The 16,731-nt window shown below is 32.6% G+C and overlaps 1 protein-coding gene across 4 annotated transcripts in view; it reads right to left on the reverse strand.

The window, feature by feature from the left end:
- Positions 1-11,833: 11,833 nt before the first annotated feature.
- Positions 11,834-16,731, reverse strand: part of LOC103571805 (phosphoglucomutase) — a 73,136-nt gene continuing 68,238 nt past the window's right edge. For all 4 annotated transcript variants that reach the window (XM_053738659.1, XM_014440994.2, XM_014440990.2 and 1 more), the window contains 2 exons: positions 13,251-13,627; positions 11,834-12,980 (listed from right to left, as the gene is read on the reverse strand). In XM_053738659.1, coding sequence (XP_053594634.1) covers positions 12,756-12,980; positions 13,251-13,627 — 602 coding nt within the window. In that variant the 3' untranslated portion in view covers positions 11,834-12,755. The remainder of the gene's footprint in view (positions 12,981-13,250; positions 13,628-16,731) is intronic.

The raw sequence follows: 16,731 nt of genomic DNA on the forward strand, positions 1-16,731 counted from the left end.
AGAGTTTTGCAGCCCTCTTACTTTCCGGGGGAGCGTTATGTCCAAATAAATTTTTTTCCTAATAATTATTCAAAGATAATTATTACAGAGCTCTTCTTTTCAAAAGCGTGCGAAAACGCAGTGTCAGCTTTTTCTACCTATTTATGCGACAAAGAAAAGCGGGAGGATAACTGCAATAAGTTTAACGAACAATCAATAAACTGTTGTCACCTTCTACCACTGACAATAATCAAAATTCCCCATCAATCGCCAAATCAAGGTTTATAAAAAGCAAGAATCGACCTCTTTATCTATTAAAAATCCTCAAAGATTGATAGAAACATCCGGTCCGATCGATATAGTGACGCTAATCACGTGAATTTGCGATTCCATCTCGGGCTGAGTTATTTTGCGCATAAAACCACTTTCCGGGTGTGTAAAAAGGACGCATTAAATATGAAATAATAATCTTATATAAATATCCGTTGATAATAAATATTCTAAAAATATCGATTGTTGCTAAATTGTGAAAATAGTAGAGGAGACCGTGGGAGATCGACCTTCACCCATCGGATAACCAAATGAGACATATTTTTTATCAAATATAATTTATTAACAAACATGCTTATGATGGCTTGGCTATCAAAAAGTGTTCATGGCTATTTTTAATTAAATTAATTTTAATCAATTTTTTTTCATCACCTTCACACTTTTGATAACCGAATGAATTTCATTTCAACTGATAGTTTTTAACACACAGAATATGCCTTCGTAGGCTTGTCTATTTATTTCTGTGCATGGCTACCTGCCAAGCAGATGTAAACAGGTAAGTCAATATAGGAAACTGTAGTGTTCTGATAACCAATCGAAATTGGTATCATAAGTAAGATATTTTAATTACAAAACTAATCGTATAGGCTTGTCTGCAAAAAATCGTTCATGAAACATTATTGTCAGGCTATAAAATTTTAAAATTAGAGCTATTTGATAGGTGCGAGAGAGAAAGTAGAGCGACCGAGGTCCGTGTAATAGATCAAGCCATAACATAGCAGCTCCACGCTACCTGACCGTTGAGTGTATCCGAGTGCGCATGCTCGCATACATGTGAGTGACAGAGACAGCATTTATTTATCACAGTCGACAGTAATTTTAAACTCTAATTTATTATAACTCTAATTTAATTATATTAGAAATATTTAAGGCTGTAAAATAATGAAAAATAAATTATTAAATATATTAATAATAAAAAAAAATTAATTTAACTAAATTTTTTTTCATTTTGCAGCTAAATTATAAAATTTCAAAGTTATAAAAAAATTTATATTCATTATTTAAAATATATTATAAAGAATAATCTATATTATTAAGAGAATAAGGAAGATTTTGGTCCCGCCATATTTACATGCTAAAATTAGTTAATGTTATTAAACTTTTTATCGTTAAAAAGATCTTGACTTGAATTTGTGTCTTTTCATAGTTTAAACTCTTTTTTATTGACAAATATTGAGATAAAACGATTTATCTATATCATTCGAATTACATTAAAATTACGCGGGAAAAAAAGACGGTCGTATTTATTTTCTTTATTTAAAATAATATTTTAATTTTCCGGCAAGGAATCTTTTTTTTCTGTGTACTTTATAAATTTTCTACCGATATTTGGGTAGTCACGTAGTGACAGCAGGTTGCTCGTTACAGAAAGCCAATTTTAAATGACATATTTTAAAAGAATTTTCTTTAAAGTCACTTTTTCCTCATTCGTTTCACACAAAAAACACTTTTTACTAATTTTTGACATCTTAATAAATATTATTTAGCACGTGTTGTTTTGTCACTAATAAATTATTTTCGACTGTACACGAGCATGCGCACTCGGATACATTCAACGGTCAGGTAGCGTGCAGCTGCTATGTTGTGTCTTGATCTATTACACGGACCTCGGTCGCTCTACTTTCTCTCTCGCACCTATCAAATAGCTCTAATTTTAAAATTTTATAGCCTGACAATAATATTTCATGAACGATTTTTTGCAGACAAGCCTATACGATTAGTTTTGTAATTAAAATATCTTACTTATAATACCAATTTCGATTGGTTATCAGAACACTACAGTTTCCTATATTGACTTACCTGTTTACATCTGCTTGGCAGGTAGCCATGCACAGAAATAAATAGACAAGCCTACGAAGGCATATTCTGTGTATTAAAAACTATCAGTTGAAATGAAATTCATTCGGTTATCAAAAGTGTGAAGGTGATGAAAAAGAATTGATTAAAAGTAATTTAATCAAAAATAGCCATGAACACTTTTTGGTAGCCAAGTCATCATAGGCATGTTTGTTAATAAATTATATTTGATAAAAAATATGTCTCATTTGGTTATCCGATGGGTGAAGGTCGATCTCCCACCAGCTCTTAGACTAAAAGATTCAGTGTACAAGTGAATTGTAACTAAATCAGTAATAAAAAAGACAAAAATCATAAGTTCAGCCTTCCGAGTTTCATTCGAGAGTAGCACATAAGTTTACATCCTACTACCCCAGCTGAGTGAGCTGCAACGTTCTGGAGGGATCTAACATGCCGCGTCTAAAAAGAAAGAAGCATCGAAAGGTAGGTGAAGGATTTACATTCTACTCTTTCATAAGATAACTAGTTCAACACAAGAGCACCAGTCTCTTCCGAGACGTTTTTGGTTCTTACTTTTCGAAAGATCCACCATAAATAATAAATTATAGGAAGATAAATCTTCCTCGTATTCTTCAATGTTGTCCGTAACCTCCAAATCGCTCGTCCAAATTTTTCTATCGCTACCAAAGGGAGAAATCCTGGATAATTAATTTAAATTTAAGTGGCGCACATAACACCTTAAATTAACTAAAAACTTAATTCTTCTTAATTAAAATCTTCATTTACTTCGGCTTTACAACCTTAGACATTGTAGAAAAAAAACTGAAATAGTTGCACTTATAACATGGTATCAACTAATTTGTAACAAAGTTTATTATCGAGCAATTAATAAAATTCTATTAATTAAATTTTAATAATATATCATCAATTATGTCAGTTTCGCTTTAGATTATTACCTACAGTACTAATTGACATTTGGTGTATTAATTTTTCAAAGTTATTTTTTATTTTTTAAATATAATTGGAACGGGGTAAAATTAAACAATTTCAAACATTTTGAATTTCAATTGTCCTTGACTTTCCCGCGGTTGGTTAATTATGAAAAATCGATTATCCCCGTAATCTAGTCTATCGACTGGTCCCCGGAAGCTCTGATTTTGGAGGTTCGTCCTTCCACCCCAATTACAAGTTAATGAGAGTGGGAAAATTTACGAAAATTGCCGAGGGGTCGCGAACTTAAGTATTTTTAGTGAGTGCACGAGGGAAATCTACACACAATCGGACGGACCGGTGAGCGCAACTGACAAGTGGCCGCACTTCAGACGAACAGCTTTACTCATCAATTAAATTGGAGAGTTGGGAGAGAGAAAAAAACGGAACAAGGAAATCGGCAGAAGGACTGGGAGAGAGAGAAGGAATGCCACGATATATCGTGAACAACAGAGTATATTGAGGTAAATAAATTATCGGCAGCGTCCATAAAATATTGATAATTAACTTGGAATTAAAATTAAATTATTATTCGTGGGCAGTCGCCATTTCCGAGTTCATTCACAAGGAATAAGAGAAGTTCTCGGCAGAAGCCAGAATTCTTTTAATAATAAACCACGTGGTCCGTCGAATAAAATTGTCGGCAGAGAGGCCAGAATTGTACTTATGATTAATAAACAATTGAGGGAAAATTTCTCGGCAGGAGGCCGGAAATTCTAATAGATATTAAGTCATTGTTATATAATAATTTCATCGATATCAATTAATAAGAGAAAATTAATAATTAATAAGACTGAAAAATTTGATTCCGTAACTAAGTGCTGTGAAAAAGTGATGAGAAATTTTAAGATTTAATTATTTAACATTGAGAAAACTATTGATGTTAGTAAATTAAAGAAATCGTTAAAAAAAAAAAATTAAAGTTGAACGCGAAGAAAGAAAGGCATGAATCAGAGAGAGATAGAATGAGACGCGTGAAGTAGAGAGAGATAGCGTCGGTTGCTCGAGTCAGTAAATCGATCACTAGATGGAAAATTTTTACTGGAAAATTTTTGTGAATTAAAGTAAATGGTTATACAAAAGAGAACATTTAAAAAGAACTACATTTAATTTTTAGAGACAAAAAAAATGTTTATTTTGAAGAAAATTTAAATTGGGTGTGTGTGAGTAAGTCCAGTGGACAATAAATGAGAAATTAAATTGTGTGTGTGTGTGTGTGTGTGTGTGTGTGTGTGTGTGTGTGTGTGTGTGTGTGTGTGTGTGTGTGTGTGTGTGTGTGTGTGTGTGTGTGTGTGTGTGTGTGTGTGTGTGTGTGTGTGTAAGAAATACAATAAATTCCAGGAGAATTTTAAATAATTAGTTCAAAATAATTAGATCCAGGGGATCTGGCAAGTTGCCAAATTTTATTTTATAAGTCCAGGGGACTCAATTTCACATAGATCCAGGGGATCAGGCCAGTGGCCAATTAAATATTTTAATTCATAAAGTCCAGGGGACTAATTAATCAATGTAATGAAGTCCGGTGGACTCCGTTAGTTGATAAAATAATTATAAAAGAAATAAAATTCGGAGGGTAAAATTGTTTTGTGATAAATAAAATTGTTGATTATATAAATTAAAATATTGTGTAAAAAATTTAATTCCTCATCATTCCTCACTTTTATACTTAAAATTTTTGATTTTTAATTGACTTATTAAAATTCAGATAGTTCATTTTCTAAAATAAGAAATTTATTTATTGAAGATTAAAAATTTGTTCATTAAAATTTATACATTTTGTATTTATTTAAATTTTGAATTAATTCATTCAAATTAAAAAATTTAATTATTTAAATTCAGAATACTATTTATGTAAATTTTGAATTAATTAATTAATTTTCGAAATTTATTCACCAAGTTTTAAAAATTTATTTACTTAAATTCAGAAATTTATTTAATGGAATTTTAAAATTTATTTATTCAAATTTAGAAATTAGTTTTATAAATTTTAAATTGATTTAACTAAATTTTAAATTTATCTCGGCATTTACCTTATTAACCGATGGCGCTAATCTTTTGTTTTTTGCATTTATTACTATTATTGTTCATCTATCAACACATTTACGTGACGTGCCGTAATCAATTACTATAATTTAAATAATATTGTGATACAATGATTCAAGTAATGAAAATTTGTGTAAATTAAAATAATGAAACAGAAGTTTATATAAATAAATGATAAAGTATAGAAATATAATGTCTAAACACTCGGATAATTATTTTATAATTGTTTTGTGGTGTCATCTACTAGGTAAGTGAATAAAATATCATTCTGCTAACCTCTATTGACTTCACATTTTCATTTTGAAAGTCGCATTAAAAAAGTGCCTGGTGGCGAGCAGCCGAACTAAAAAAATTACTAACGCTAAAAAATTTCAACATTACATTAAAATTATAAAAAAAAAATAAAACATATAAATTTATAATTTTTAAATAAATAAAATAATACAGATTTTATTATAAATTCATAATTTATGATAAAAATGTCCTAAAACGTGAAATTAAGAAATCAATTTTTTAATGACCTTGAACTGTCAATGTCGTATTCATTTTACAAAGGATATTACAAATTAGTAAAAAAATTTATCAAAAAAACGGCATCGTACTCGTAATTTTAAAGATATATAGAATATTTAAAAAATAATTCACAGTAATTATAAATTGTTTGCTAAGCGTAATATCTTGAATAAATTTCAGCATGAAATTCGTCATCTAGTAATTTTTTATTTCGACAGATGTAAACATCAGGTCTGTACTCTATTTGAGGTGCATAAAGGGCGCTTGAGAATGTAGTCGCGGGAAAATTTAAATTTGAAGCAATATTTATTTTTTTCAGAAGTAATATATTGAATAATGTATGATTATATATATATATATTACATATTTCCGGCATTGGTATCTTGTATACATGTGCAGTTCATATATTCAGGGCATATATGCGTAAAATATATTAAGCAGATATATGTAGTGGGCAAAATTATATAGATGTTAGATATATGTGGCTTCTATGCAGCATATATATTGATATATATTTTTGTATGCTCCCAAGATAAATTTTGACATGTATTCCCGCATATATATTTTTTTCGTGGGGGGACCCGGCTCGCATAAGACCTGCGAGCGTAGTGATTACAGTAACTGACCCTAAAGTCAAGGGGGCCAAGCGGTTGAAGAAGATGATGATTAATAAAAAGGGAAGGGGTAGAAAAAAAGCAGCTCTGGACCAGTTCTTCGAGCGATTTGGGGGAGAGATGACCCTCACATGTAGACGACTCCGGCGACACATCGTTACACCTCCTATGGTCTCCCATTAGAAAGCAAGCAGGGCTCGGAATCCCAGTAGACCCGTTCAACCACCAGCTGAAACATCACGAGTCTCGAACCTGCCACCGTCGACCACAGAATCCTTGATGAGTTCAGTCACTACTACTATCAAGTCCTCGTCCAGTCCAGCTACAGTCACCAAAGCTGTTGAGCTGATATCTACTACGATCACCAGACCTGTTGAACCTGGACCCAATACTTCCAAAGACAACGCCATCACTCCTCCCTCGAGCATAGATAAAAATAAGAAAAAGAACAGGGAGAGAGGGCCTGACTGGGCTAACATGGAATTTCCTGATGATTTCCTATTGAAAGGTGGCTGAGGCTATACAGCTGATGATTCTGCGGAAGAAGAGATCTATGATGAAGATATTGATGAGCTAGATGACCTCATAGATCTTGGTATCAAGAGCTTCGGAAACCCGTTATACATACCCGAAAATTCTGAGTGGCAAGAAACGGAATACCACTCAAGTACTCTCGTGTTGCTCTAATCCTTGAGGGTCCTAAAATGTTATTTTTTTATAATTTTCGGGAGAGAAGTTTTATTTTTATTTCAGAAAAATATTTAGTTTTGTTTTCTTTTTTTCTGATGAAGACTGAGTACGAGTCCAGGAGGGCATCTCATTTTGTTGCCTCCAACCTACGGGCCCATCAATTAAATTTGTTTTTCTATTCAAAAAAGTTTAATTACTTTCGTGTAAATAGGTCAGTATAAATTACAAGAAGACTGAACCTGATAAGAAGCTGCCGGTCCGATAGTTGACCTCTATCACTTGTAAAACTACTTAATAAAAGATTTTGTTAATAAAGACCACTCTCTCAAAGTGTTCCCAACTTCCTGAATGGCAATACTCACCCACATACGCCACAGTCTGGGGGCGGGGAGAAGAGCGTGACAGGGTAGAATTATTCCCTATTGATTATTAACAATCGACTAAACATCGTAGATGAGTATCGTCATTCACATATTGTAAAATTTTAAGTTTAGATTTAGTTAATAAGTGAATGTAGGGGAAGACGAACGAAGAGAAGGACCGATTAACATCACCAGGAATAAGGAAAGGGAAAAACCCCTCTGGCGACAATTGACCACAAAAGAAGCCGCAACACCATTCGGCAGTTAGTCAGCACCCGCGACCGAACAGGTAACACTTCTGAGGGCAATCGGGTGACGAGGCAGTTACGCCAGTTACGAACTAGACCTAGCGTGGCGGTTACCCCAGCTAAGCAGTCAAAGAATAGCGAGGCGTTTTCGCCAGCATCACCACATACAACAACTCCTAAGATCGCGAGGCAGATACTCCAGTTCCTAGTGTAGCGCCAGATACCAGGGTAACAGTCCAGGAAGGTGCAGAACCCCAAGGTAATTCCCGAAGTCGAGGAAGATTCACCCGACTCAATCTTAGATATCCTTCGTCAAGAATGCAGGGGACTTACGTGAGAATATCCGGGGGACTTGCACTTGTAGTATTAAAATTAACTAAAGTAGGTGTGTGTATCGCGGTGAAATTAACAGTGCTACCAAAAACAGATTCTCTGTAAAAAGTCGCGCCAAGTACACGTTTAAAATTTTTTAAAAGTAAAAAAAAATTATTCTTTACAAAAAAAAAGTCAAATCGAAAAAATACCAAGTACCTAGTATGATGCAAAATCATAACAAACATTTTCATAAAATTTCAAAAAAAAAATTGTATAACAAAATTTCAATGTACTTGGTGTGCTTACAAAAGAATAAAAAAAAACATATTTGATTTTATTAGAAATTAATTTTGCTTGAGTACATGTAGTAACGCACACCAAGTACATTGAAATTTTGATATACAATTTTTTTTTTTAATTTTATGAAAATGTTTGTTATGATTTTGCATCATACTAGGTACTTGGTATTTCTTCGATTTGACTTTTTTTTTTTGTAAAAAATAACTTTTTTTTACATTTAAAAAATTTTAAACGTGCATTTGGCGCGACTTTATACAGAGAATCTGTTTTTGGTAGGATTTATTTTTTTTTTTTGTAGTGTTATTATATTTTTCAATTTTTAGTATTATTTGGCGCATAATTCATTGTTTGTCAATAATAAAGTATTAATTAGAGATCTATACATATTTTCAACGCAATTTCTAAGTAAAAATTATAATTTAATTGATCTTCAGATAGCATTAAATTTTATATATATATATATCTAAATATATATAAAAAGTGAAATCAAACTTATTCATCTACTTTTCCTTTAAATTTAGTATAATTAATTAAACAAGAGTTCATTCCGATACTGGGAGACCGAGTAAAACACTCCCAGTAGCTCCCTCCAATTAAAAGATCGTCAGAGTGACAGTCCAGCTCCCGAGGGAGAGGTTCCCCGTCATATAATGCTACGTTATTTGGTCGTATCTAAATTATTTTACAAAATCTTATGATTCACACACCTGTACATCATATTTACTCAGAAATCGCTAGTAAATTGAATTCGCAGAACCGATTTTGCATTTTGAAATGAAAACAGAAATTTCTTTAAAACTAAAAAAATTCCTTGGCGCAAAAAAATTTTGTTTTCGACCAAAATAAAATTTTCTTGGCTTCAGCAAATTTTTTTTTCGCGTTAAAAAAATTTTTCTTGACTTAAGAAAATTTTTTCTCATCCCTAAAAAATTTTGGTTTTCAATTAATTATGCAAAAAATTTTGTTGGGCAAGTCGAAATTTTCTTGAAACGAGTAAAACTTTTTTGCGCCAAGAAATTCGTTTTATCTGTGTACTTATGTTGATAAGATCACTTAAAATACTAAGCTTTGTTCATTTTAATATTTTAGCGTGTAACGAGTAAAATTGGGGTCAATTTAAATCACGAATTAAAAGTTATTAATTAATGAACCACACAGAACCAGAAAAGATAAACCAGTAATAAATTATTATTTAAGTATGTGAATAAAACCCGTAAAATAAGTAAGCAAAATTAGAACCAAAAAGCTACAGTTTCTTCTGACATCAACTACCCTTTTCTGCTCAGATTTGGCTCGCCGGAGTCTAGGGTTGAAAAGGGGTTTTGAAATAGAGACAGTCTTGAATATACAATATTCACAAACACTTTATTTAAACAATCTTATCTTGTACATGGGCTTCGAGTCCTATTCTACTACCTCTACAATAATAAATTACGGTTTTAATTACTTAATCACGGTTTATCACGGTTACGCGGTCAATTCACACCTTCCACAACACACACAAAAGTTACGCGGACTAGTGACGCGGTTCTACCCTCTCCCGGGTGCTTCAGGGGTGTCAGGTCGACTTCCCCGTCGGCCCTGCACGGATTCCCCTCCCAGAGGGTAAGCGGATGGTCTCCGTCAAATCCCCACCTACGCGGATATGTTCACCTACCACCCTTTGGCAGAAGTCCTCGGAGTGGGGACCCTCAACTCTCCCAAAGAGAGTAAAACTTCGCTTACCTGGTCCGGCCGGACTCCTGGTAAAAGAGCTTCCTTCGTGTTGCTGGGAATGGTCTTCCTCTGCACACTCTCCAGGGAGACTAAGTTGCCAATGCGGGCCTTTATGAGCGCTTTTATTACCTGGCCCATCCGCCACACATACGAAAACGAATAAATTCCATCGCCCTCTAGCGTCGCTTGTTTAGACGTGGCGATTGAGAAATTATTCTAAGTCCCTAGGTAAATAATCAAAGGGAAACAGAAAACGACAAAATAATATTTAAAAGGCTGAAATTCTTCTAAATTCTGCGTGATAATATCAACGAGAATTGAAAAAAAAATAATTTAAATGAATATAAAAATGATTTGGAACAAAAAAGAATGTGTTTAAGAGTTTAAGCAAACACTGAATACGGAGAAACTAGCCGTGCGGCTTACACACTCGCGACGGTGAGTCGAGCGAATGGAAAAAGAATGAAAGAATAAGCGATTAAAATTCTAAGTCAATTTTAACTCTCACACATTATTTCTCATATTTTTTCTTATTTTATATTTCTTTCAATCTCTTGAATCTTTTAAACGATTCATATGGAATCATTTTTCACGTTTCTTTCTTTTCCCTTTGATTTTGCTGGCTCGGGACTTAATAATTTTCACTTGGCGCGCATTCATATTATCATACTATATACTCGTAAAAATGTAAAATCACACCAAATCTTAATAATAATAATATAACACTGCCATAGTAAATAAATCAACATAGCTATAGTAATAGTTTTAGTATATTGAAAAGAAATCACAGTAGTAATTAATAGAGATAAATAGGAATTAAGTAATAGTTGTAATCACAATATAAACATGTAGTAATTAAGTGACGTAGTTATCTAGTCATAGTTAAATAAAAAAATATAGTTTTTAAGTAGAATAAGCACCATAGTTTTAAGTTTAGTACTTGTTATAAATCACACATAGTAATAAGTAGTAATAATCACAATAGCAATGAAGTCATAATAATAAGAAATAAGAGTAACTTAAGTACAATAGTAATAGTCATAGATATAAGAAATAATACTAGTCATAATACTACTAGCTTATAGGAAATAGTAATAATACAGAATAATAGTAATAAATGAAGATAGGTAAATCACAACTGGTCCGCACACCGATTCACCATCACAAGCGACATAGCTTAAAAAAGATAATAATCAACAATACTGAGAAAATAAAAAAATATGATTGATGCAGAACTTTGAAAACTAGAAGAAAAAACGATATCAATGGTGGAAAAAAACCATGAAATCATCTTGGAAACAACGATGAAATACCGAGCTATGACGGTGAAAACGCCAAAAAACTGGAGCAGAAGTACTTTGAGGCCACTGTGGAACCACCATGAGCTCACCATGGAAATTACTGCAAACCACTGTGAAGCCACCATGGTACTACTGGAAATTCACCGTGGCAACACCGTGAACTCACGTTCGTAAGATCTTTAAACCACCGTAGAAACGTTGATAAAACACAGTGGAGATAAGGTTGGAACATAGTAGCGTGACTGTACAGAAACCACTGTAGTTCGACCGTGAAACCACTGTCGAATCTCTACCGCTACACTGTCGGAACATTGAAGGCGTGTTTTCAGAGTAAAAACACCGTGGTTTGACCATAATTCTAACATGGCGCTAAAACCACTACGGATGGCATAGACTAAAGTTTTTTCATTTTCTCTTAATTAATTTTGTTTACGCGTAATTTGAATGTAAATCGAATGATATAGATAAATTGATTTATCTCGATGCTTAGCAATGATAAAGAGTTCAAATAATGAGAAGGCACAAATTTAAGTCAAGATCTTTTTAACAGTACCAAATTTAATAACATTATTCCTTATTCGTTTAATAATATAGATAATAATAATGATAATAAATCTGTTAGCTATATAATCAAATGTCTTTTATAATAAAACTCCACAAATGTATTTTATAAATATAAGGCAAAGAAAATTCACTTCTTTTGTTTTACACTAATAATAACATTTTTTATTACAAAGTTTGCGATCCTGTTTGAGATGATATTAAATATCATTGAGAGCCCTGTTCCATGAATCGTGACTGTATTAATCCTGCGTGATCAAGCATACCTGTATGATTCATGCATGCTCATATTCAATTTTCCAAAATTTTTTTTTATAACTCCACTAGCACTTTAAACATAGCTTTGACTGGTGGTAAAGAAAATCTGCTCGAAAATGATATTAAGGAATAGTTGTTAGCCGATTCGACATATTATGACTGATCATTATATTAAAATAATATAGGTCTTCAATAAGCAGAATCTATTTTTCAAGTTAGGCAAATTTTATAATTTTATTTGCATTTCTCAAGCAACAACAAGATCAGTATACTTATCTAAAAAATTAAAGGAACAAGAAAATTTTAAAAATTTTTTAGTGATTTTTGGAAGGCTGTATTTTCGTGAAAAATAATTGTATTGAAAAAAAAAAATAAGCGAATTGAAGCTTGAAAATATTTTTTCGAAAAAACTAATTCGAAAAGTTTTCCCGGCCCCGTAGACCTAAAAAACAAAACCAAAAAATTTAGAAAAATTTTGTCTCGACCTATTTCTTATGATTCCGCAAAAACCCTGGCTCAAAAAATTATTTTGCTGAAAGATCTTCAAACTAAAGATTTCAAGCTTCAATTTGCTTATTTTATTTTTTCAATACAATTATTTTTCACAAAAATACAGCCATTCAAAAATCAATAAAAAATTTATAAAATTTTTTTGTTCCTTTAATTTTTTGGATAAGTGTGCATAATATTTTTACAAAAGTCAAAATTTATATTATTCATCATCCTTTTTACAAAATTTTAAGTGATTACTGATGGTTTCTCACGACCAGTATGTTTCTGTAGCTCACTTAATTCAAGAGCCATAGAAATCAACGGCTTTAGGACTTCATGGACATTTTTCATGATATTTGATTTATCGGATTCATAACACTCTACATAGATACGAATTGTAGCACCAGTACTTCCTGTTCCAGATAATCTATAAATTATTCGTGAATCATCATCGAATAGGATTCTGAAACCCTGTAAAGAAATTATGATATAAGTTTGATTTAGCTTCTAACTATTCAAAATTGATCATCAAGTTGTCACACGGAAAAAAATAATCGGTAGCTGCAACTGATTACTTTTCGGTAGATGCTACCTATTATTTCGGTAGCTGTCACCGATTATTTCGGTAGCTGTTACCGAAAACCAAACGGTAGCCAATACTGAAATAACCGGTAACGCCTACCGATTGCCAATCGGTAGCTGGTACCGATTATTTTTTTCTGTGCACATTAACTGATATACCTGCTTAATGGCAACACTGCCATCGATAGTATCTTTGTAGGAGTAGTTATCAGCTTTTACGACAGTATACTGTTTATTACTGTAGCTTAACTTGCTGGATATAAAATTCGGTTCCCCGATTTTGGCTTCGATTGTAGACATAACTTTATTCGCATCATCGGAGTCACAGTTTTCATAATCATAACGCAAGTAAAAGTTTCTTCCATATTTGTACCAATGATCTTTTAATATACATTCAATAGGTTTTCCAAGTTCTGATATGATGTTAAGCCATGCAAGACAGGCCCAAATGCCATCTTTTTCGCGAATATGATCGGAACCTGTTCCAAAACTTTCTTCACCACACAGTGATATGCGCGCAGCATCCATTAGGTTGCCTAAAAAAACATGTCACAGTAATAAGTTGTGAGTATCGAAAAAATACTGCTGTTATTCCATCTTGTAAAAAAAATTGACTTTAAATATTGAGTTAGTATTTACTAATAATATATTATTTATGTATTACTAACTCAAACATAATTAAACTTTCATAATCTCTGATAGATATAAAACGTTAATATAGTAAAAAAATTTATTTTGCTGTTGTCCCAATGAACAAAACATTGCACAAGGGAGGTAGCAGGGCATCACTGTAATGGTGCAGTACAGTCATAAGCACAAGTCGGGCCACAGCCGCAAAAATTAAAAAGAGGCGAGAAAAGAGAGAATAATTTAAATGTAGTAGATTCTTGTAAAACATGATGAGTGATACAAGTAAATAAAAGTAATGGTACATTTCGATAAAAAATTTTTATATTTTCAATGAAAATATTCATTCTTTACTATCGACTACGGAAGACCCTCAAAACTTCAACCGAAGTAAAATTAATTAAATCATTACCCATATAACAACTTTTTTTTAATTTTTGAGCAAGTCTGCTCTCAAGATCTATAAGTGCTAGTGTCTTTTTCTACATACGTGTCTTGCCGCAGATACTTGTGACCAGATTTCAATAGCAAGCCTAGTGCAAGCCTTAAACAAGAAATTCATGCCAGATTATAACTCAATTCTGGAGGAACGTGGTCGAGACTCGCGCCAAGTATGCATTAAACAATGTGAGAGTGCGAGAATATTGACCGTGTATCTATACCCAAAGCAACTATCAATTTGTTGACATATATATTGAATTATCAAATTAAAAAAAATCTGTAGACTATGGTTAAAAATAGTTGCGCATGGATTGCTCAAGATCTGCTCAAGGCTCAAAATCGACTTTGAGCGCTGAGCAGATCATAAGCAAGCCATGCTTAAGTATCTACTGTAAACTATACTGGTGCAAGAAATGCGTCAGACACTTTTTCATTGCATCGTGTTCAAGATATTTTTAATATTCTTGCGTACGATATCATGAGCAAGATATACACAAATTTTGACATAGGTTTCTTGATACATGATCTTGCGAAAGACACATACGTAGAAAATACACTAGCAGCTAGGGGTCTTGCTCAAGATTCTTACTCCAGAATCTTGCTCGATCACGTGTTACTAGGGTAATATTACAAGACCGAAATCTGAAATTCTTTTTTACGATTCAATGCAAAAAAATCTTGTAACGTATTGAGTAGAAAGTTTACTAGTTTGAAGAGACGACTAATCGCCTCATGGCTCAGGAACCAAGTACACTCGTTGTCGAAGGCACTTTCTACTCAATTCGTTACTATACTATTAATGCGTTATCAAATAACTTAAAAAGTCTAACTGCTAAGAATATTATTTTCAGTATTACTAGTTGATTGACAAATATTTTAACAATAGTTTTTTTTTTACGGATATTTTGTCGCACGAATTTTTTGTCAACGCATAATTTTTGCGAATATTTTTTCAGCGGATAACTAAGCATGTTATTATAATTCGAGTGATAAGTTAAAAGCAAAATTAACATTCAAATTAATCGTAATTATTAATTTTAAAAAATGTAATTATATTAATTAAACTTATTTTAATCGTCGATTAAAAAGAATGTAAACGTGCATTTCTGATTTTACGACGTGAAAATCGAGCGCAAAATCTAACTGATTCTACGGCCATCGATTAGAATAATTTGTATGTTAACTAACACTCCTCAGTCATTCAAAGCCATGTCAGAGGCCACCTAAATCAAATTCTATTTGAATTTAGACGACAGTGGGGTAGTTCCTCCCCTCCAAAATCAACATATAAAAGGACCAGAAAACACTTGCTCGAGGACTTAGGCCCTGGCCATCGCCTAGAGTGAACTGGGGACGCTTAGCGAGGTCCCTACTCTAGCACCAGGACTCATAACGATTTAGTTGAGTCGGCCTAACGATAAGTTGGTTATATCTAGTCAGTTAGCCCAGTAATCAGTTCTATCTCGGCTAGTCTGTTACCAGAATAATTTTATATTAAACTAAATTATTAATTTTATTATAAGTGATATTTGTTTTATTTGAATTAATTAAATAAGGAGATTTTGCGACTCCTTCGTCTGGTTGACGAAAACCAAATTTAATTACTAAGTGAGTGTGGTGGTTTGATGTGCAACGTCTGCCCGAAGAGGATCAACATCGAGTCCGAGGAGCTCGTAAGGATTTCACCGAAGAGGATCGACGTCGAGTCCAAGAAGCCCGCAACGAACCGGAGACCGATATCACCAGTAAGCCCACGTTCAACCAGATAAGACTTCTAATAAATTTATATATATAATTTTACCTTATAATATTCTCTCTTCAACGTAGTATTTATTTTGATTAATTATTAATTTTGTTCCCCGCATCCAATCAATATTTGTGCGCTTACAATAAATTTACTCATTGTCGATGGACGCAATTTATTTCTTACGTGCAATTAATTTATTAATAAAAGGGGAAATCTCTCTACATATTTGGGGACTTGATCAATTAAAATTATTTAATTAAAATTATTCGGGAAATTTTATTAACGGTGATTCGTGGCTACTGGACACTACGTAGCCAGGGCCCACCGTTATAAGAAACATTATAAATCAAGATACGCGGTCGAGTCTCGCGCCAAGTATGCATCAAACAATGTGAGGGCGCGAGAATTTTGACCGTGTATCTATACCCGAACCAACTATCAATTTGTTGACTTATAAATTGAATTATCAAATTTAAAAAATTCTGTCGAGTTTCGATTTAAAATGACCTTAGGTACATCATATAAATAAATGACTCGCTTTTGATTGCAACTTGAATAAAATTATTTGGTCCAGTACTTAAGAAGTTATACCCCATAGCAACGTCTCATGCGCCAAATATAAGTATTTTCCATATTTTATCATTTTATTATTGACATTTGTGCTATATATGTTGTAAAAAGAGACAGAAATAGCCAGAAACCTACAATATAAAGAGAAAGAAAATGCGACAAACAAATGAATTTTAAAAATAAAAAGCATCTTTTTCAATTAAAATAACCATATAAAAATCAAAATCGGTCTTTTAATTTTTATGTAGATATTGT

This window comes from Microplitis demolitor, chromosome 4 (genome assembly GCF_026212275.2).
Source record: "Microplitis demolitor isolate Queensland-Clemson2020A chromosome 4, iyMicDemo2.1a, whole genome shotgun sequence".
In the NCBI taxonomy this organism is placed as follows: domain Eukaryota; kingdom Metazoa; phylum Arthropoda; class Insecta; order Hymenoptera; family Braconidae; genus Microplitis; species Microplitis demolitor.